Raw genomic sequence first — 21,326 nt, 5'->3', positions numbered from 1 at the left:
ATGTAACTTTTTGTAATACCGGGCTTTTCAGGGCTGTGCGTGTGTATGGCTCTCCTGGGTACCTGACCAGGGGCCAGCTGGTTGATAGAGCCACAAGCTAAAAAGACAGATCAAGGAACATGCTATGTTAATCCAACACACATGCGTGTCTCTGGAGGAGCATACGTAGCCCACACGTTGTCACGTTGAAGCGTGTGTTTTCAAAGTTCTATCCCCAGATACCCAGGTGTACACCTTTGCTTTCTTTTGAGATCATAGGTTTGTAGGGAGAAGAATCCATGAAATAAAATCTACACCGTCCTTTTTGATAGCTGTTTGTGAGGATTTAGTGTTTAATGGATCCAGTTCTCCGCTTTGGGATGTTTAGGGTGTTATAACACCTCGCAGTTGAATGACTGTCCCTGTAATGAAACTGTGCCCTTCCGTGATTTGTGTAAGATAAGCTCACCAACTTGGACTTTCTGGACAGAGGGATTGCACAAGTGCGAGGCTCAGGTAAATGCCACCTGGCAGTTGGTGTCTGACACCCTTGTCCCTGCAGCAATGCCAACACAACGCTGCCGGGGAGTTCTGCGAGCTGTGTGCACCTGGCTACTATGGAGACGCCACGGCTGGAACGCCCGAGGACTGCCATCCCTGCGCCTGCCCGCTGACCAACCCGGAGAACATGTGGGTGCCCCTCCCCGAGGCCCAGGACCAGACCCTCTGTGGGCGGAGGGCACTGCCTTGGCTTTCGGGACGGGAGCGGAGGGAGCAGCATGGGGACTTCCTTCCAGCGGCCTGACCTCTGCCTCTCATCCCCAGGTTCTCCCGCACCTGTGAGAGCCTGGGAGCCGGTGGCTACCGCTGCACGGCCTGTGAGCCCGGCTACACCGGACAGTACTGCGAGCAGTAAGTTTGCAATGAGATACAGGGAAGGAGCAAATGGTAGATTCCTGGGTGAGAGCCCTGGACAGAGTCCTGTGCTCTCCCTGCCCCAAACCCTTCTAGGACTTACATTGCCCTTGGGACAGGCCCACACCTCTTAGGACCCACATGCTTTTTTTCTGACACCCGACTTCCCACGCTAGCTGGACAGAGCTTTTCTGAATTCTTGCTGTTCGGCTCTTGCATACGCTGTTCCTTCTGCACGGAGCAGTTGTTGCCCCTAAACCCTCCCTTTCCTGGTTAACTTCTTCTTAGCTTCATTCCCTCATTCAACACATTTTTTATTGAGCATCTACTGTGGGCCATGTAGACACAGAGCTGTTGGAGATAAAGTGGTAAGCCAAGGGGAGTCCATCTCGGCCCTTTCGGAGTCTGCCATCTGGAATAGGAAGGGAGGGAAGTGTACGATTTACAAACTGTGGTCGTTCCTCTGAAGGAAGAGTACAGCCCGCACCAGGGGGATACAGCTCAGAGTCCCATCCTCGGGAAGCCTCTTGACTAACACCTGCTCGGCCCTTAGCCCGACTCTGACATGGTGTTTCCAGGTCGGAGTCCCAGTTAGTTGGTTCTGCAAAGCCAAGGACTCCATCACATTCACTACATACCTAGAGCCTGGCACATAGTAGTTGCCTAATAAACGGTTGTGGAATGGCTGTTCCCTTCTTCCTCATTATGCTCCCTTCCACTCCCCTTTCTCAGCTCAGGCCCTGTGCTGGGGACTGTTTGGTCCCCAAATTCCTTCCAAAGCCCTGAGCCACCTCACCCCACACTAGGCAGCTGGCTGAGTTTCTGGCTCCCCAAGTCCACCATGAGCCACAGGGTCCCTTACGGCCTGACAGAGCCGGTGCTTGTTCCTCCTGACAGGTGTGCCCCAGGTTACACAGGTAACCCCAACGTGCCAGGGGGCCGGTGCCTGCCACAGGGTAAGTGGGACCACAGCCCAGGTGGGGGTGATGGGCAAGGCAGGGAACCTGGGGGCCTGGGGGACACGGGTTTTCGGGAGAGAGAGAGATGAGGGGTGTCCTGCCGAACGGCCTCTCCTCGCTCTGCCCCACCGCAGCAGATCAAGCCCCGCTGGAGGTCCAGGTCCACCCTGCCCGGAGCATCGTGCCCCAGGGTGGCGCTCACTCCCTGCGGTGCCAGGTCAGCGGGAGCCCACCCCATTACTTCTACTGGACCCGTGAGGATGGGCGGCCTGTGCCCAGCAGCACCCAGCAGCGACATCAAGGTAGCCTTGGCTGGGATCTTCACCCCGGGGTCAGCCCAGGGAGAGGGGAGATGTGGCCTGTCCCTGCCCTGCTCGGGTCCTATCCCTGCGTGCAGGGCGGGGCCGAGAGGGACATCTGCGCTCACGAGCTCCTCTCCCGACCCCCCATCCAGGCTCCGAGCTGCACTTCCCCAGCGTGCAGCCCTCTGACGCCGGGGTCTACATCTGCACCTGTCGGAACCTCCACCACGCCAATACCAGCCGGGCAGAGCTGCTGGTCACTGGTGAGTCCCTTCTTCCCTGACCCATGGTGGCCTGTCCTGGGCGGCGCTGCAGGTGCTTCCAGGTATCAGGAAGGGGCGGTGGATTCAGGGTCTGTTTAAGACACAGAATCAGCAGCACTTGACTGTGATCAGGAGGGCAGGAGAGGAGGCTGCGCCCCGGGGTCGAGACCCCAGAATTGCATGAACATGGTGCCATTACTGAGCGGAGAAGGCCCCGCTGGAAGGTGTCTTCATCTGGCCTCCTGCAAACAGAGCAGAAACAGGACAGTGTGCAGGGGGAGGAGTGTGTGTTGTCACCAGCAGCTCCTCCCCCTGCTCACAGTCTGGGCTCCGTGTGGCCGAGTACACTGGAGCCAGGGTACAGCACGCATCTCAGCGTCTCCCTGCCCCTGCCCCTGCCCCCAGGAGCTGGGGTCTGCGCCTGTTCCCAGAGATTCAGTCCCCTGCGCCTCTGTCCCACCACAGAGCAGGCGCCGTGGGCTCCAGTGGCCCCAGGAGAGCCCTGTGCCAAGGAAGGCAGCGTCTGGTGTAAGGGAGGCGGGAGGGCACTGGAGTCAGGGCTGGGGCACAGCAGCCTGGCCAGCAGCAGGTCGGAGGGAACCCCAGGTTTCACTTGGACTCACTAAGCTCAAGGTGCTGGGGAGACACCTAAGTGGGTTTGTCAACCAGGTGTTTTTATGTGTGAGTCTGAGCTGCGGAAAGGGGTCCTTGCCCGAGAGGTGAGTTTGGGGGCATCGTTCTGGTGCCAACAGTCAGTGCAGAATGCAATCGCCCAGGGACAGTGACTGCCAGACAGGGCCCAGGACAGAGCTGCAGGGAGCTCCAGGTGGAACATGTCAAGTCAAAGAGGAAAAGCTGCAGGGGCAGCCAGTGGGTGGGAGGGAGCTGAGGAGGGTGGCAGGTCGCTGGCCAGCTGCCACCGGATGTGAGATAAAGACCCAGATAACCTTGGGGGTCCGACAGGAGTGGAGCGAGGCGGAGGTGGAGGGGAAAGTAGCAGGTCTAGAAGGCTCTGACGGGAGGCTGGGAAGTGGGGTAGCAACTCTCCGGGGAAACACGGGGTCCAGAACTGGAAAATTCCAGAACACACTGATCTGTAGGATAGACCAACCCTGCAGGGAGGGAGAGGAGAGGATGGTGTGGCACAACAGGAGGGACGTGTTTGGGACAGGTCTGCCTCTCAGCAGGTCGGGGTGGGTGGGGGTGGGCGGAGGAGGGTCCATCCCTCAGGGACCAGGAAGGAGGGAGCGGGGAGATTTGGGGATTTGGGAAGATGTTTGTCAACAAGTGTGAGTGAGCAGCCCTGAGCTGGGAACACAGAGGGTGGCTGGGAGGCAGAGGGAGCCCAGGGTGTGGAATGTTGTTGGGGAGGGTGGAAACTGGAACCAGATGGGGAAACTCTGCTCGAGCGAGGTGTCAAGTGTTAGGAGCTCGTTTGTGGCCTGGAATCCTGAGCTGGAGCCAGGGCCTCCTTCCTGGGCGAGGCTCTGGGTACCGTGGGGAGGGTGCAGCTGCCTGGCTTCAGCCTGGGCGGGGGCGGCAGGCACCAGGGCAGTGAGTGGCATCTAAGCTGGACCAAGAAAGAAGGGGACAGAGAAAGAAAATGTGGTCACAGGACAGACCCCAGCTCACTGAGGGCTCCCTGTCCCCACAGAGGCGCCCAGCAAGCCCATCACGGTGACAGTGGAGGAGCAGCGGAGCCAGAGCGTGCGCCCCGGGGCAGACGTCACCTTCATCTGCACAGCCAAGAGCAAGGTGGGTGGCAGGAGAGGGCGGGGTCTGCCATGGGGTCTCCGAACCTTCCACGTGATCCTCACTCCGACCCCACCCTCAAGTCTCCCGCCTACACCCTGGTGTGGACGCGGCTGCACAACGGGAAGCTGCCCTCCCGCGCCATGGACTTCAACGGCATCCTCACCATCCGCGACGTGCACCTGAGTGACGCGGGCACCTACGTCTGCACGGGCTCCAACATGTTCGCCATGGACAAGGGCACGGCCACGCTGCACGTGCAAGGTAGCCCCACGTCACCACGCCCGAGCCACCGCCCCCGCACCCCTCCAGCCCCGGGACTGCGCGCCATCTCTTCACACGATGGGTCATTTCTGAGTGCCTAGAGTATGCCAGTTCTGGTCTTGGGTCTCCAAAGAAGCAGGGACCAGAAGGACAAACAGGATTTCAATGCTCCTGAGATGCAGATCCACGCTGAGAGCTCACACATAGCCAGGGAACAAATGGACAGACAAATCGCATGTGGTTACTGGGAAGGAGCACAGGGAACAGGGGCTGCTGCAGCTGGGCTGCTGTACAGGTGATGCCTAAGCCCAGGCCTGAAGGGAAAGGCCCAGAGCCAATTAGAGAGCAGAGGGAGCAGCGTGTGCAAAGGCCCTGAGGCAGGAGCTTGTGGCCAAGGAACAGCAAACCCACCTGGCTGGGGCTGCAGGAGGGAGAGTGGGTAAGGAACCCTCAGGTCCAAGCAGGTGAAAGTGTGCGGTATGTGGAGGAGCAGAGGAAGATTGGGTTTTATTATAAAGCAATAGGGAACCCATGAGCAGATCTCACGAATCGAGGTAACAAGGTCCCATAGAGACAGATGTGTCCATACAGATGTCTGTGTGTGTTGTTTTGTTTCAGTTTTGTTCTGGGGACCGAACCCAAGGGCTGTTTACCGCAGAGCTACATCCCCAGTCCTTATTTTAAGACAGAGTCTCACTAACGTGCCCAGCCTGGCCTTGAACTTGTGACCCTTCTGCCTCAACTTCCTGAGTCACTGGGGTCACAGGCGTGTGCCACCATGGCTCCTGGCCCCCATTGGTGTTTTCCTCCCTCTGGCCACTGGGTGAACAATTGGCCCCGCAGGCCTAGGGCCGCAGCATAGAGTGGCAGGGCTCTGACTGCGGTCAGCTCCGTTCCCCAACCTGCTGCGTCGTCTTTCTCCCCCCAGCCCCGGGCTCCTCGTCTGCTCCCGTGGTCTCCATCCACCCGCCACAGCTCACGGTGCAGCCCGGGCAGACGGCCGAGTTCCGCTGCAGCGCCACGGGCAGCCCCACACCCACCCTCGAGTGGATAGGTGAGGCCGTGCCGCAGCGACATTCGGGGCCTGACGGTCCTGCAGGTGGGAGGGCAGGGCCAGGACTGGCCCCTGGGAGCCTGCGCAAGGCCCGTGCCAGTCAGCACTGACTCCACACCTCCACGCTAGGGGGCCCTGGTGGCCAGCTCCCTCAGAAGGCACAAATTCACGGTGGCATCCTGCGCCTGCCAGCCGTCGAGGCCTCGGATCAGGCCCAGTACCTGTGCCGGGGCCTCAGCAGCGCCGGGCAGCACGTGGCCAGGGCCATGCTTCAGGTGCACGGTGAGCCGGCCGGGCTGAGGGCGGCCGGGAGCTGTGGGCGGCCCGAGCACTGTCCTCACGGGCACTGTCTGCAGGGGGCAGTGGGCCCAGGGTCCAGGTGAGCCCTGAGAGGACCCAGGTGCACGAAGGCCGGACGGTCAGGCTGTACTGTAGGGCCGCGGGTGTGCCCAGTGCCACCATCACCTGGAGGAAGGAGGGCGGCAGCCTCCCGCCGCAGGTGAGATCTCCCAGGCCGCCACCCCCACGAGAGCCCCCAGGGACCACCTCCTTCCCTCTGGCTCCCTGCACTCCCTCCTGGGACCCTGGGCCCGGGCCGTCACCCCGGCCTGGTTCCGTTTCCCTGGGTGCCCGGCTGGGCCTGGATACTGGCCCCAGGCCTGCCGCAGCCTGGGGGCCCCTCCGCCTGTCCTCCCTGCTTGCCCGGGCCAGGCAGGCCTTCGGGTGGCTGAGCCCCTGGCTGTGTGGCAGGCCAGGTCCGAGCGCACGGACATCGCCACGCTGCTCATCCCGGCCATCACGGCTGCCGACGCTGGCTTCTACCTCTGTGTGGCCACCAGCCCCGCGGGCAGCGCCCAGGCCCGCATTCAGGTGGTCGTCCTCTCAGGTGCGGGGCCTGGGGGCCGAGGGAGGGCAGGGCGGGTGGCTCCCTGAGGTCCGCTGACCCGCCTCTGGTTCCAGCCTCAGGCGCCAGCTCCCTGCCGGTCAGGATCGAGTCCTCATCGCCCGCTGTGACGGAAGGGCAGCCGCTGGACCTCACCTGTGTGGTGGCGGGGGTGGCCCACACACAGGTTACATGGTACAAGCGAGGGGGCAGCCTGCCTCCCCACGCCCAGGTAGGAGGCCCCACGCTCTGGCGGGGTTCCCAGGGTGCAGGGGCGCTGGCTGGGGCCGGCCTTTGCGCGGGTAGAGGCTACCCTCCTCCCTCCTCGCTCCTGGGTGGGTGGCTCAGAGCAGAGCCCACGAGAGTTTGACGGCGGGACCACCAAGGCCACAGGGAGCAGTGATCACATCCTTGTCCATCTTCCCCTCTGTCCCCACCTGGCCCAGGTGCACGGCTCCCGGCTGAGGATCCCCCAGGTTTCACCAGCGGACTCTGGAGAATATGTCTGCAGAGTGGAGACAGAGTCGGGCCCCAAGGAGGCCTCCATCATGGTCTCCGTCCCCCACAGCACCCACTCGGGCCCCAACCACACCCTAGGTGAGAAGATGGGACGGCCAGCTGGGGACGGCTGAGCCCTGGGCTCCCTGATGCTCCAGGGAAGATGTGATCTTCAGTAGCATCGGGACAGGGGACATCTCAGGCAGGCTCTGACCCTCTACTGCCTGCTCAGGGAGCAGGGGCCGGGGCCAGAGGGCTGATCCAGCTTGGCTGGACCACAGGTGACTGTACCATTGCATAAGGTTGGCAGCCATCAGCGCCTCAGGGCAGAACTCTGAGCTGGGAGTTGGGCTATCCTGGCTTCTAGTCCTGACTCCTCTCTTTATCAGCCTTGAACCGATTCTTTTCCTTTTGGGGACCTCAGTTTCCTCATCTGTGAAATGGAGACGGTACCATTCCTAGATTACCTACTAGTTGGTGGTGTGGTTTAGATGAGACGGTGTCAGTGGAAAGCACTTAGGTCACACGGTGAACGCTCTGGAGAAGACAGTCATGTGACTTCTCCGCATCTCTGGGTGGCTTCCTACCACCTCGTCATAAGAGGTCACAGTGGTAGATGGGCCTGGAGCCCCAAGCTGGAGACAGGGAGGGAAGGAGCTAGAAGATGTGATTCCATCTGCAGAGAAGCCCCGAGTCAGCCCTCCCAAGCCGGGGCCTGGTCTTCCGCCATGGCCCTCTGCCCAGGGCTGCAGGCTCAGGCTCAGGCACCCAGGCCTCTGATCCACCCCGTGTCCAGCCCCAGGCAGCACCCTGCCCATCCGCATCGAGTCCTCCTCCTCCCAAGTGGCCGAGGGGCAGACCCTGGATCTGAACTGCGTGGTGCCGGAGCAGGCCCAGGTGACGTGGCACAAGCGTGGGGGCAGCCTCCCTGCCCGGCACCAGGTACGACGGCCCCCAGGTCCAGCCTGCCGGAGGGGGTGGACGGGGCTGCGCTGGTCTCCTCCCAACCCACCCTTCTCTGCATGCAGACCCACGGCTCGCTTTTACGGCTGCACCAAGTGTCCCCTGTGGACTCGGGCGAGTACGTGTGCCGCGTGGTCCTCGGCTCGGAGCGCTCGGAGGCCTCAGTCCTGGTCTCCATCGAGCCCGCTGGCTCCGTCCCTGGTGAGTGACTGATGACACTGAATGCTGGACGGGGCTGAGGGCCACCCAGGGGTATGGGGTCCAGGTGACTCCTGCTGCCAGCTGGGGAGGGAGCCCACCTGGAGCTGGCCTCGGGGCCTGCCCAGGAAGGCCGCTTGCCTGAGTGCTCTGCCCAGCTTTCTGTGCCTGTCACTGCTTCGGCCTCTGCTCCTGCCTCCTCCTTTCCTAGCTCGGCTCCCTCCTCATCTCTGCCTCCTCTCCCTGCTCCGCCAGGCTCAGCCCAAGGCCTGCTCTTCTGTTTCGGTTACTGAGCTGAGCCTTTCAAATCCAGGCCACCAAACCCCCCAAGGCCCCAGGCAGAGGCAGCTCCGGGTGGCACAGGTCCTGCCCTCCAGGGGAGCATCTGCTACCCTCACCCTGTCCCCACAGCCCCAGGACCCAGCCCGGCCGTCAGGATTGAGTCCTCATCCCCCTCAGTGGCCGAGGGGCAGACCCTGGACCTCAACTGTGTGGTGGCAGGGCAGGCCCATGCCCAGGTCACGTGGTACAAGCGAGGGGGGAGCCTCCCGCCCCGCCACCAGGTACTCAGCTCCTGGCACATGGGAAGGGGCCTTGGGTGGTGGGGGGTGGGGTCCTGGCCCCTGGACTGGGGGGCTGGCAGTTCCTAGCCCAGGGCTGGGGGTCTCTGGGCTCTGGAAGCCCCATCTTATGCCCCCTCCCATGGCCGCCCAGGTCCGTGGCTCCCGCCTCTACATCTTCCAAGCCTCCCCAGGGGATGCAGGAGAATATGTCTGCCGGGCCAGCAATGGCGTGGAGGCCTCTATCACAGTCACAGTAACCGGGACCCAGGGGGCCAACTTTGCCTACCGTGAGTGGGGCCCCCAGGCCGGGCTGGGAGGCAGAAAGAGGAGAGGCCCGGGCAGCATCAGAGGACTAGAGTGACCAGGGATCTCTTCCCCAGCCCCCGGCAGCACCCCGCCCATCCGCATCGAGTCGTCCTCCTCCCAAGTGGCCGAGGGGCAGACCCTGGATCTGAACTGCGTGGTGCCGGGGCAGGCCCACGCCCAGGTCACATGGCACAGGCGCGGGGGCAGCCTGCCCGCCCGGCACCAGGTAAAGGACCAGGAGGCTAGAAGGGCTGAGAAGAGGGTAGCACCGGGTGCTGAGGAGGACTGGAGGCCCTGGCCCCCCTCTAACCTTGTGCAGGGTTAGAACCCAGAGTCGAGGCCCCACCAGCCCACGCGTGAGTCCCGGTCCACCACTGTGACCTTAGGCGGGTGCTCGTTTCTCAGTGCCTTAGTTCTAGCATCTGTAACATGGTGATGGTGGCACTTACCCCAAGGATCAAGTTCAATTGCGGAGCTCTCAGGGTCCAGTGCGTAGAAGTGCCCCGAGAGACCGCTCCCACCTCAGTGCCTTGGCCTGTGGCCACACTGTATTTTAGAATTTGGGGTCCCCCGAGGACAGGAGGCCTCTAAGCGGGAAGGAGGCGTCCACTCAGGATTCTCGGCGTGGCCGCTCCACCTGGGCATGGGCTCGGCGGGGTGCTCACCTGCCCCCAGTTCTCCAGGGGCGCCCCCTGACCTCACCCCGCACTCCCAACAGGCCCACGGCTCACTGCTAAGGCTGAACCAGGTGTCACCTGCTGACTCCGGCGAGTACATGTGCAGAGTGGTGGGCGGCTCGGTGCCCCTGGAGACCTCCGTCCTGGTCACCATTGAGCCTGAGAGCTCCGTGCCTGGTGAGTGGCACTGGTGGGGGGACAGGGCTGGGGGCCCACCCAGGGGACTCCCTGTCCTAGCTGTGCAGGATCAGGCCAAAAGCCTCAGTCCACACCTCCCAAGAAACTAGTGGCCCCTGTCCCCACTCACGCCATCTCTTCTCACCTCCTGCCGGGGGCTGACCCTCTATCCTCTGTCACCAGCACTCGGGGTCACCCCGCCGGTACGAATCGAGTCATCGTCCTCCCACGTGGCCGAAGGGCAGACCCTGGATCTGAACTGCCTGGTGACTGGGCAGGCCCACGCCCAGGTCACGTGGCACAAGCGCGGGGGCAGCCTGCCCTCCCGACACCAGGTAGGAGATGGGGGATGGAGGAGGGTTCTGGAAGGTGCTCCTAACTGCAGGACAAAGAGCAGAGGCTCAGGATCGGGCTGCGGCTCAGGATCGGGCTGCGGCTCAGGGCAGAGCACTTGCCTAGCACGAGTGAGGCCCTGGGTTCCACCCCCAGCACTACAGCAAAAAACACAGGATCACAGTTTCTTTTTTTTTTTTTTTGGTTTTAAGTGGACACAGTATTCTTATTTTTTATTTGTATGTGGTGCTGAGGATCATACCCAGTGCCTCACACGTGCTAGGCCAGCGCTCTACCACTGAGCCCCAGGGGCTCATGGTTTTTGAATTCAGGCACGTTCAGGTTCATTACTGCTCGGCTGCTTGTCTGCCGGGTGACTCAGGCCAGTCTCTTGACTTCTCTGATCTTTAATGTCCTATCGGCCAAATGAGCTCACGCTGTGCTTCCCCGACCCCGAGCATGTCAGCAAATGCTGTTCCCCACGTCCCCCTGGTGCCAAGTGTCTGCAGTCGCTGACGTGGGCGAGGTGGCAGGTTAGACCCTGTGCCACCTCTGGGGCAGGAATGTGTTGTCCTTGGCCCTCTGTCCCCAGTGCCCATCATCAGTGGTGCCTCTCCCTGGCTGGGCCATGAGGGAGTCCAGGGAAGGAAACGGGAGCCTGGCCACAAGCCCTGGACCAGGCTCTGAGCCCGCCGCCTCTGCCCTACCCCTCCTCCCAGGTGCATGGCTCCAGGCTGCGGCTGCCCCAGATGACCCCAGCCGACTCTGGGGAGTACGTGTGCCGTGTGGTCAGTGGCTCGGGCACCCAGGAAGCCTCAGTCCTTGTCACCATCCAGCAGCGCCCCAGCCCCTCCCACCGTAAGTGTCTTAGAGATCATGGCAAACAGTGGGGGCTTGCTAGGGGCCCATCGCCTCCTCAGCATCTCCCACACCCTGCCCTGCACCTGTCCTCCCAGCCCAGGGTGTGGTGTACCCCGTGCGAATCGAGTCATCCTCGGCCTCGCTAGCCAATGGTCACATGCTGGACCTCAACTGCCTGGTCGCCAGCCAAGCTCCCCACACCATCACCTGGTACAAACGCGGAGGCAGCCTACCCAGCCGGCACCAGGTTCGGAGCCAGCGGCAGGAAGGACACTGCCTTGGTGGGAGGGCCAGGGAGGCAGGCTCTCGGTACCCCTCTGTGCTCATCTAGTTATTCAACAAACAGAGAGCGTCTGCGATGGCGCAGTCCTCTGAGACACAGAAGTGCATCCTGCCAACTCAGTGGGTCTGCTCACCCACTGAGCCTCCCTGAGAGGCCGCTGCAGGCCAAGCCCTGACCTGGCACCACAGATCCCAGTAGAATAAAACAACTCTCTGCTCATTGCCTAAAGGGAACAGGCCAGGCCCACATGCCCACATGCCTATAATTCCAGTGACTCAGGAGGCTGAGGCAGGAGGACCCCAAGTTAGAGGCCAGTCTTAAAATTTTTAAAAATAAATTCAAATGGTGGGGATGTTGCTCAGTGGTTAGGGACCCTGAGTTCAATCTCTGGTACCAACAACAACAACAACAAAATTTAAATAAAATAAATAAAGGGAGGCAGACATGCTGAATGACGACACGTGTGACAGCTTGGGCACCTCTGCTGGGGCCTCCGCAGGCCTTCCGGAGAGGTGACGAGGAGAACAGTACAGACACGAGAGCTGCCATCCCCCAGGCCTGAGACACCTGGGACCCAGGTGACAGCATCCCCTGTGATGAGAATCCCCACCCACTGTCACCTGCTCCCTGCAGATCGTGGGCTCCCGGCTGCGGATCCCTCAGGTGACTCCCGCCGACTCTGGCGAGTACGTGTGCCACGTCAGCAACGGGGCTGGTTCCCGGGAGACCTCGCTCATCGTCACCATCCAGGGCAGCGGCTCCTCCCACGGTGAGGACGTGGGGGGCAGGGGCCTGGGCCCGTGGCGCAGAGGTCCCCAGCCCCGTCGGTCCTGTCTGACTTGGTGTCGTCCTCCCCACTCTGTCCCCAGTGCCCAGTGTCTCCCCGCCAATCAGGATCGAGTCCTCGTCCCCCTCGGTGGTGGAAGGAGACACCTTGGATCTGAACTGCGTGGTGGCTGGGCAGACCCAGGCCACCATCACGTGGTACAAGCGTGGGGGCAGCCTGCCCTCCAGACACCAGGTAGACGAGGCCCCGGAGGTGGAGGTGGAGCCCTGGTCCCCTGCGGTGGCACCACAGGGACCGCCCAGGGGCTTCTTCTTCTAGGCCCTGGACACTTTCGCGTCCTGGGCCCAGGGTAGACGGAGGCAGCCTCATGAGGGAAGCCCGAGCCAGCCGTGACCACGGGCTCCTCAGCTCTCCCCTGTCTCCTCCCCAGGCCCACGGCTCCCGCCTGCGGTTGCACCAAATGACCGTGGCCGACTCTGGCGAGTACGTGTGCCGAGCCAACAACAACATCGAAGCCCAGGAGGCCTCCATCATGGTCTCGGTCGCCCCTGGCCCCAGCATCCCTTCTGGTGAGTCTGATGAAAACCTCATCCCAGGAGAGAGATGGTGGGACCCAGTGACAGCGTCCCCTGTGATTAGTCCTCAGACCTGGGTAGTGGTCCGTGTAGGGTTCTGCACCAAGGTGCCTGCGTCAGATCACCAGGTGCATGACTCCTGAACGGAGGGAGTTACTCTTCCCGCTCTGTCTCAGTCTCCGGGCCAGGTAACTGGGGACATGGATCATTCCAACCTCAGTGGTGCACACCTGTAACCCGAGCTACCTGGGAGGCTGAGGCAGGAGGATTGCAAATTCAAGGCCAGCCTGGGCAACCCAACGAGAACTTAAATAAAACTTGAAAAGGGGCCAGGGACATAGCGCAGTGGTAGAGTGCTGGCCTAGCATGCATAAGGCTCTGGGTTTAATCCCCAGCATTATAAAAAAAAAAATTTCTTTTTCTAACCTTTCAAGTGTTCAATAGCCACATGTGACTAGTGCCACTCTTAGCACGTGACTTTGTGAGCGTTAAATGAGTTAATACGGATAAGGGCTGGGGACAGTGCTGGCGCACGGGGAGTCCTTAGTGTGAACTGCGACCCTCCCGGGGCCACGGATCCCACAACCTCTTCTCAGATCTGACCTTGGCCAAGCCCTGACCTCTGCTCCTATGTCCCCAGTCTCTGGCAGTGCTGTGCCCATCAGGATTGAGTCGTCGTCCTCACATGTGGCCGAAGGGCAGACCCTGGAGCTGAACTGTGTGGTCCCTGGGCAGGCCCACGCCCAGGTCACGTGGCATAAGCGTGGGGGCAGCCTGCCCACTCACCATCAGGTAGGGGTCGGCAGGAAATGGTGGGAGGGCTGTTGGCTGACCACAGGCTGGGTCCTGGTAACTCTGCCCGAGAGAGAGGCCTGGGAGCCCCAGGGGGTGCCACGTCCACCTGGGCTAGAGGCCTCCAAGGATTCCAGATTGGCCTCTGACGCCGGTGGTCCTTCTCTCTGTCCTGCCCTGCCCAGGCCTACGGCTCCAGGCTCCGGCTGCGCCAGGTGTCCCCTGTTGACTCGGGCGAGTATGTGTGCCGTGTGCTGGGCAGCTCTGGCACCCAAGAGGCCTCAGTCCTGGTCACCATCCAAGCCTCTGGATCTAGTGCTGGCCACGTCCCTGGTGAGGGTGCCTGAGGGGCCTGGGAGCCTGGAAGAGGGTGGGGGGGAGAGGGGAACAGCAAAGGGGGGCATCTGAAGACCAGCGGCCCTCCGCTCCCAGACTCCTGCCTCCTGCCCACTCCCGCGGTCCAGGACAAGGGGCCAGACTGAGGCTGGGGGAGGGCCCATCCATGTCAAGGACCTGAGAGCACAGGGTTTGGAGCTGGCATCAGTTGGCCTGAGTCCCAGCTCCTCTGTCCCTACTTGAAGATGTCACCCAAGGGACTTTGCCTTTTCACATGTCACTGTTCCCAATTGTGAAGGGGGTGGCACAGCTCTTGCCCTCTACTCTCTAACTATTAATCATCCAGGGAGTCCCCTAACGCCTGGACCTGTGCCTCTGGGGTAGCCCTGGGTGACTTTGCGGGTGATCCGATAGACATGGGAGCGGTACATTAGGAAAAAATGTGACACATCAAACCTGTCATGACTTCATGGAAATCAGTGCCTGTAATGGGGCTAAGTAATGAAGGTTTTTAGAGTGAGTCAATTGAAAGGAAAGTATACAGTAATTAATAGCCCAGGGGCCCTCATAGTAGCGGAAATCGTGACCGGGCGTGCACGGCTGAGTGGGCGGCTCGCTGTCTGCTGGCCCTGGTGGACTGACGCACAGTAACTATCCCATCCTCCCCGTAGCCCTCTGAGGTGGGCACAAGTGTTTTCTCCACATACAGATGGGAAGCTGAGACCGAGGGGAAGCAGCTCTCTAAAGATCCTTGTGTCTGAACAGGAGCTTGACCCAGCAGGCTGGCCCCGGGGTCTATGTTCTTACGACACACTCCTGGAGTTTGGGAACTGTTAGTGATCTATGTGGGGGCTCCTGGCTTTATCCCTGACCCTCGTGGTCCTGGGAGCTGGGAGTGAGGCCTGAAAGTGGTACCTTTATCCCCAGGCTCACCCATCCCCAGGGTGGCTAGGCCACGTACTCCAGGCCCAAATGTAGTGGGAAAGTAGAAAAGCCACTCTGCAGGTGGCCTCTGATCTACACATCAGGGCACCCAGGAGAGGGGTTAAGGACCCAGGGGTGGGAGCCCCTGCTCACTGACCCCTTGCTCTACCCCTCTCCCAGGAGGCACCCCACCCATTCGCATAGAGACCTCTTCCTCTCAAGTGGCCGAGGGACAGACCCTGGATCTGAACTGCGTGGTGCCCGGGCAGGCCCATGCCCAGGTCACATGGCACAGGCGTGGGGGCAGCCTGCCCGCCCGGCACCAGGTATGAAATCTGGGAAAAGCAGGATGCGCCACCCTCCCCAGTGGTCCTTCCCAAACCGGACCCGGAAGGAAAGCAGCCCCAGCCATGGGGATTTCAGGGCTGGGTGACAGATGGCTGGAGTCGGGGGTTGAGAAGAGGCTGGGAGTGACCCGGCCACCACCTCCACCCTGCACCTTGGTGCACCTTACAAAAGGACGCTACCTACTCTTGATTCTTACTTCCTCCTGCCAGAAAGAGTGTCCTCAGAAACCTAAATGCCACACTAAAGTCAAAGGGAGTCACCTTCAGTCAGAGGCAGCCTGCATGGCAGCCAGGGGACACAGGGACAAGAGGGTATGGCAATGGGAGGCCTGGGCCACCATTCCCAGCTCTTCCGTGCACTTTCACCCCACGTTGGCCAGGTCCACGGCCACTTACTGAGGCTGAACCACGTGTCTCCTGCCGACTCTGGGGAGTACTCATGCCAAGTGACAGGCAGCTCGGGGACCCTGGAGGCTTCTGTCCTGGTCACGGTTGAGGCTTCCAGCCCAGGCCCTATTCCTGGTGAGTGACAAGCAGCAGTGGGCGATGGTGAGGCCCGGGCTCGGGGCCCATCCTGGTTTTGCTCCTGATCTCACCTCAGGACTCTTTTTTGGTCATTGCTTCTGGGGATCAAACCAGGGCTTCACGCCTGAGGCGAGCGCTCTACCAGGGAGCTACACCCCAGTCCCCTCAGGGCTCTTACTGTCACCTGGATCATGGGGTTTTCTATGGCTGAAGACCAAGCCCAGCCAGGTGTTTCCAGATGTGACTGGTGAAGTTCCACAGCTGCTGCTGTGTCCCTGGGCCCTGGCCGTCCGCCAGCCCCTCCCCTTAACCAGCGGGAGTGAGCCCTGGCTCAGCTCATAAGTCCCCAGGGAAGGGGGACCTCCTCAGGTCAATGCGGCTCAGCTCTGTCACTCACTGGCAAGCCTCAGCACCTCCAGGAGACCAGTGGCCTTGTGCCACCACCATAGGTCCCGGCTTTACCCCAGGAGCCTGCCTCTCCCCCGCCCTGTCCCCACAGCCCCGGGACTGGCCCAGCCCATGTACATCGAGGCCTCTTCCTCACACGTGGCCGAGGGACAGACCCTGGATCTGAACTGCGTGGTGCCCGGACAGGCCCATGCCCAGGTCACGTGGCACAAGCGAGGGGGCAGCCTGCCCGCCCGGCACCAGGTATGGGGCCCGGCTGGGGGGACCTAGTGCAGGAAGATCCACCCTGCATTTTTCTTCTGCTCCTAAACCTCATGCCAACCCCCTGCTAGGGGACCAGGGCGACCAAATGCCTGTCAGGGAAGAATTCCCGAGGGACCTGGACTTTTCTCCCAGCCCTGCAGCTGCTCGTCCCTTGAGCCTCAGTTGTCCCCTCTGTGGAGTGAGCCCCTTGGCCCCTGGGGTTCTGGGAATGAAGCTTTGCTCAGCCCTGAGCTCAGCTGGCACCCGAGCTCCTGAGGTCCTCAGGAAGACCTGTGCTGGCAATGGCCCCTTTCTCAAGCCACCTGGCCTGATGGGTCCCCTCTCCTCCCCTCCTCCCGCTGACAGACCCACGGCTCCCAGCTGCGGATCCACCACTTCTCCCCGGCGGACTCGGGAGAGTACGTGTGCCGAGTGGCCGGCAGCGCAGGTCCTGAGCAGGAGGCCTCCTTCATGGTCACAGCCGTCCCCAGTGCGGGGTCTTCCTACCGTGAGTGTGGGGGATGCTGCGGCAAGGGGGGAAGACCCTGGAGCTGAGGTGGGGCGTCCCTGTCAAGTCAGTCCCGCCGCTGAGCCCGGCCCTTTGCCCCCCCCGGGCTCAGGTCTCCGGAGCCCCGTCATCTCCATCGACCCACCCAGCAGCACCGTGCAGCAGGGCCAGGACGCCAGCTTTAAGTGCCTCATCCACGAGGGGGCGGCCCCCATCAGCCTGGAGTGGAAGACCCGGAACCAGCAGCCGGAGGGTGAGCGCCGGGGCAGCTGGGCTGCGGGCAGGCTGGAGGGCCCGGGTGAGAGGGCAGGGGCAGAAGACCACGCCCACACCACGTCCACGTGTGGTCTGTAGTGAGTCTCCAAGGACTTCTATCTTCTGCCATCTGGGACTCTGTGTCACATACCCAGGCCTGAGAGGTTGGGGACATGGGGCAGAGGGACAGCAGCTGGCAGTGCCAAGGCAGGAGGAGAACCTCACTGGCCTCCTCCGTCAACACCACCCACAGACAATGTCCACATCAGCGCCGACGGCTCTACCGTCACCATCGTGGGCAGCCGACCCAGCAACCACGGGTCCTACCGCTGCGTGGCCTCCAACGCCTACGGCGTGGCCCAGAGTGTGGTGAATCTCAGCGTGCACGGTGAGGGGGCGCGGCCCAGCGTCTGGCTCCCTGTTGGCCCTCCTCCCTCTCTGAGCACCAGAGTGGAGGGGACACTGGTGCTCACCCAGCGTTACCCAGTGGGGACTGGGACCTGCACATCGGCCCAGTCCTGCTGTGGGTCAGCGACGGTCCTTCCTCTGGGCAGGGCCGCCCACGGTGTCCGTGCTCCCCGAGGGACCCGTGCGGGTGAAGGTGGGGAAGGACGTCATCCTGGAGTGCATCAGCACCGGGGAGCCCCGCTCCTCTGCCCGCTGGACCCGGGTGGGCACTCCTGCCAAGTTGGAGCCTCGGACCTATGGGCTGGTGGACAGCCACACGGTGCTGAAGGTGAGGTCGGGGCTGTTCCGTCTTGGCCTCCCGTCCAGGACCTGGCCCAGAGCAGCTGCCTGGAGGAGGGGCAGGAGGGTGGAGCAGGTGGAGAGGGAAGCAGGGAGGCCATAGGTGGGTGGTGGGTAGACAGGCGATGGGGGAGGAGAGGGACGGGGAAAGAGGAAAAGCAGGGATGGAGGATGGCGGGCTGATGAAGGGGTGGATGATGGCCGCGTGGGTGGACGGATGGACTTGTGGCCCTCAGTAGCCAGGCAGAGGAACTAAAAGCGGGGGCCCCAGCTCAAAGCCCCCGCACCACCTCCTTGCTTTCCTCTAGATTGCAGCCGTAAAACCCTCTGACGCGGGCACCTACGTGTGCCTCGCCCAGAATGCCCTGGGCACAGCACAGAAGCATGTGGAGGTGATCGTGGACTCGGGCACTGCAGCCCCGGGGGCCCCCCAGGTCCAAGTTGAAGCAGCTGAGCTGACCTTGGAAGCTGGGCACACGGCCACACTGCGCTGCTCAGCCACAGGTGCGGCCAGGGGTGGCCCACGGGGCTGGCACAGCAGAGGTGCCCTAGGGCCTGGGTTGTAGACACGTGGGATCTGAAGATGACGTTGTGGCCAGGAAGCACCCACTTAGTGGCTCCGTGGAGGACAAGTCACCCTCCACCAGTCCAACCAAGGCCATCTTCCGCTCTACCCCACAGGCAGCCCCACGCCCACCATCCACTGGTCCAAGCTGCGCTCCCCCCTGCCCTGGCAGCACCGGCTGGAAGGCGACACACTGGTCATCCCCCGGGTGGCCCAGCAAGACTCGGGCCAGTACATCTGTAATGCCACCAGCCCTGCGGGGCATGCCGAGGCCACCATCATGCTGCACGTGGAGAGTAAGACGCTCATCCCCTCCCCTTGGGCTCCCCTGTGCAAGGTGTGGGAACAAAGTCCCCCACAGAGCCCCAGGACCCCCTCCCATCTGGAGGACCCCAGAGACTGCCCTTGCTGCCATCCACGTCCCCACCTGTCCCCGGTGCTCTCCATCCTGTCCTCTGGGCTTCCCTGGTCTTTTGTCACCCAGGCCCAATTCCCTGCTGCCATCCTGACCTGTCCTCCCCCCACCTCTGTGTCCCCTGACTCCAGGCCCACCGTATGCCACTGTCGTCCCGGAGCACGCGTCTGTGCGGGCAGGGGAGACGGTGCGCCTCCAGTGCCTGGCCCACGGCACGCCCCCGCTCAGCTTCCAGTGGAGCCGCGTGGACGGCACCCTCCCCCAGAGGGCAGCTGCCAGGAACGAGCTGCTGCAGTTTGAGGCCACAGGCCCTGAGGACTCTGGCCGCTACCGCTGCCAGGTCGCTAACAGGGTGGGCTCAGCAGAGGCCTTTGCCCAGGTGCTTGTCCAAGGTAAGCAGCGGGGCTCCGGGTGGACGGAAAGGAGCCAGCTTGCCTCTGGGCACATGGGGTACCAAGGCCTCCCTCCTTTCCCCCACCACAGCGCCCTGCTCTCCCCTGCTCTCGCCCTGTTCTCCGGGGCGCACGCGGGCTTGCCCGCTCCAGAAAGTGCCCTGTGTTCTCAGCCCCGCCCGCCTCCATCACCACCTCCCTCCCTTGGCACTGCCCTGGCAGGGGAAGCTACCGTGTGTGCCAATTCCCCAGCCGCTCACTGCCAGACGCCAGGTGCTCAGGGCAGGACCTGGACCCACTCATCTCAGCTGCCCTGGGTTTGCCCACCACAGGGCCCAGGCAGACTGGGAACATGCTTGACGGGGGCAACAGTGTGAGGCCCAGTCCTGCAAAGCCAGGCGAGGGCTTCTGGGCCCGGACTTCTAGAAACAGCAGGGCACGAAGCCCAATAGCCCAGGGCCTGGACTATAGTCTCAGACAGGCCCTCTCTCTGGTCAGTTGGTAAGAGACAGATGGTAAGGTGGACAGGAGGCAGTTAGAGAGGCACCAGCTGCCCACGGCTCCTGGGGCCCTTAGGAAATGCAGGCAATGCTTCCACACCCGCCCATCGCACACACCCAGGTCTTCACCGTGGCACGTCCCTGATCTCTTATTTTGAGCTACAGCCGGAACAGTCTTTGTCATCCTTCCTTAAGACGTCTGACTCCTAGCCAGGCGCAGTGGCTTGGGATCCTGAGGCAGGAGGTTTGGGAGTTCAAGGCCAGCCTCAGCAATTTAGCAAGGCCCTAAGCAACTCAGTGAGACCCTCTCTCAAAATAAAAAATGAGGGCTGGGGATATAGCTCAGTTGGTAAAGTGCTTGCCTCGCTGCCCAAGGCCTTGGGTTTGATCCCCAACACCACAAAAAAGTAAATAATAAAAAGTTCAAAGGTCTGGGGTGTGGCTCAGTGGTTAAGTGCCTCTGGGTTCAATCCCTGGTACAAAAAAAAAAAAAAGATGTCAGACTCCTTTCGCTCTTTCCTGGGGCTGCCCTTCCCGCCCTAGGGCCAGACACCTGCCCCCCACACAGAGAGACCCACAGAACCGTGCACCTCTCTCTCCAGGTCCCTCAGGCTCTCAGCTTGCCACCCATGTCCTGGCAGGATCCACGCCCACCGTGCAGGTCACCCCTCAGCTGGAGACCAAGAGCATCGGGGCCAGTGTTGAGTTCCACTGTGCCGTGCCCGGCGACGCGGGCACCCAGCTTCGTTGGTTCAAGGAAGGGGGCCAGCTGCCGCCTGGCCACAGTGTGCAGGATGGGGTGCTCCGGTGAGTGCTGGGGGGTCAGGGAGGGGCTCAGACCCCCCAGCCCAAGACTCAGCTGGGCCCTCAACCCAAAGCAATGTCCTTGCGCAAGTCACTTTACCTTTCTGAGCCTCAGTGTTCTCAGCCCAAGAGTGAGTTGTAGAAGAGGGAAACGCGTCCTCTCCAGCACCTGGCCCTCGCTTGGCGTTTGGGAGACCCCCAGTAGCAGTGGCCCATGTCTGCACTTGTGGTTTGTCTGTTTTTTTAGGAGGGTAGGTACCGAGGATTGAACTCAGGGGCACTCGACCACTGAGCCCCATCCCCCGCCCTGTATGGTATTTTATTTAGAGACAGGATCTCACTGAGTTGCTAAGCGCCTTGCTTTTTTGCTGAGGCTGGCTTTGAACTCAGTGATCCTCCTGCTTCAGCTCCTGAGCCACTGGGATGACAGGCGTGTGCCACCGTGCCCAGCTGCGCTGGTATTAGTGGACGAAGGAGAACAGCTCTGGGGCCAGGCATGGACCCATGACCGAGGGCAGAAGGCCTTTGTCTACAGTGGGGGTGGTGCCCCACCGGCCCACCTCTAGTGCTCACAGCGGGGCTGGCAGCCGGCCCTGGCTTCCTATCAGGGTGAGCCCTGAACTCTCCATGATCGCAGAGCATCCTCAATGGGTGTGACTCCCTCAATCCTTTTTCCTTACAGAATCCACAACCTAGACCAGAGCTGCCAAGGGACATACGTTTGCCAGGCCCATGGGCCTTGGGGACAGGCCCAGGCCAGTGCCCAGCTGGTTGTCCAAGGTAGGGAAGTCCCCTTCATGTGAAAGGATGAAGTAAATCATGGGAACTGCTTGCTGGAGGCCAGCATGGCATAGGGGGCCTTGTTCAGATTGCAAGGGAGGAAGGAGGGCGGGATGGGCATAGTGGCTGGTGCTCAGGCAACAAACAGTGGCCACAGGATAGTAACACACACACTCACAGGGCCGCGTCATGG

The 21,326-nt window shown here is 61.9% G+C and overlaps 1 protein-coding gene across 9 annotated transcripts in view; it reads left to right on the top strand.

Moving 5' to 3' along the window:
* Hspg2 (heparan sulfate proteoglycan 2) overlaps positions 1-21,326 on the top strand; it is an 89,439-nt gene that overhangs the window by 58,336 nt on the left and 9,777 nt on the right. For 6 of the 9 annotated variants that reach the window (XM_026403573.2, XM_026403569.2, XM_077803625.1 and 3 more), the window contains 39 exons: positions 542-669; positions 805-891; positions 1,792-1,850; positions 1,988-2,155; positions 2,308-2,418; positions 4,073-4,173; positions 4,254-4,434; positions 5,363-5,488; positions 5,618-5,770; positions 5,845-5,987; positions 6,239-6,374; positions 6,449-6,603; positions 6,818-6,968; positions 7,666-7,811; positions 7,898-8,033; positions 8,442-8,593; positions 8,745-8,880; positions 8,974-9,125; positions 9,618-9,753; positions 9,937-10,088; positions 10,806-10,944; positions 11,043-11,194; positions 11,864-11,999; positions 12,100-12,251; positions 12,448-12,586; positions 13,233-13,384; positions 13,570-13,717; positions 14,825-14,970; positions 15,372-15,513; positions 16,016-16,167; positions 16,534-16,675; positions 16,788-16,928; positions 17,184-17,318; positions 17,485-17,666; positions 17,986-18,181; positions 18,359-18,538; positions 18,789-19,049; positions 20,152-20,356; positions 21,036-21,133. In XM_026403573.2, the coding sequence (XP_026259358.2) occupies positions 542-669; positions 805-891; positions 1,792-1,850; positions 1,988-2,155; positions 2,308-2,418; positions 4,073-4,173; positions 4,254-4,434; positions 5,363-5,488; positions 5,618-5,770; positions 5,845-5,987; positions 6,239-6,374; positions 6,449-6,603; positions 6,818-6,968; positions 7,666-7,811; positions 7,898-8,033; positions 8,442-8,593; positions 8,745-8,880; positions 8,974-9,125; positions 9,618-9,753; positions 9,937-10,088; positions 10,806-10,944; positions 11,043-11,194; positions 11,864-11,999; positions 12,100-12,251; positions 12,448-12,586; positions 13,233-13,384; positions 13,570-13,717; positions 14,825-14,970; positions 15,372-15,513; positions 16,016-16,167; positions 16,534-16,675; positions 16,788-16,928; positions 17,184-17,318; positions 17,485-17,666; positions 17,986-18,181; positions 18,359-18,538; positions 18,789-19,049; positions 20,152-20,356; positions 21,036-21,133 (5,707 nt within the window). The remainder of the gene's footprint in view (positions 1-541; positions 670-804; positions 892-1,791; positions 1,851-1,987; positions 2,156-2,307; positions 2,419-4,072; positions 4,174-4,253; positions 4,435-5,362; positions 5,489-5,617; positions 5,771-5,844; positions 5,988-6,238; positions 6,375-6,448; positions 6,604-6,817; positions 6,969-7,665; positions 7,812-7,897; positions 8,034-8,441; positions 8,594-8,744; positions 8,881-8,973; positions 9,126-9,617; positions 9,754-9,936; positions 10,089-10,805; positions 10,945-11,042; positions 11,195-11,863; positions 12,000-12,099; positions 12,252-12,447; positions 12,587-13,232; positions 13,385-13,569; positions 13,718-14,824; positions 14,971-15,371; positions 15,514-16,015; positions 16,168-16,533; positions 16,676-16,787; positions 16,929-17,183; positions 17,319-17,484; positions 17,667-17,985; positions 18,182-18,358; positions 18,539-18,788; positions 19,050-20,151; positions 20,357-21,035; positions 21,134-21,326) is intronic. The other 3 variants (XM_077803628.1, XM_026403570.2, XM_077803623.1) reach the window with 1 other exon arrangement.

Source organism: Urocitellus parryii, chromosome 11 (genome assembly GCF_045843805.1).
Source record: "Urocitellus parryii isolate mUroPar1 chromosome 11, mUroPar1.hap1, whole genome shotgun sequence".
Lineage (NCBI taxonomy): Eukaryota > Metazoa > Chordata > Mammalia > Rodentia > Sciuridae > Urocitellus > Urocitellus parryii.
This window is presented reverse-complemented; position numbering and strand designations above follow the sequence as displayed.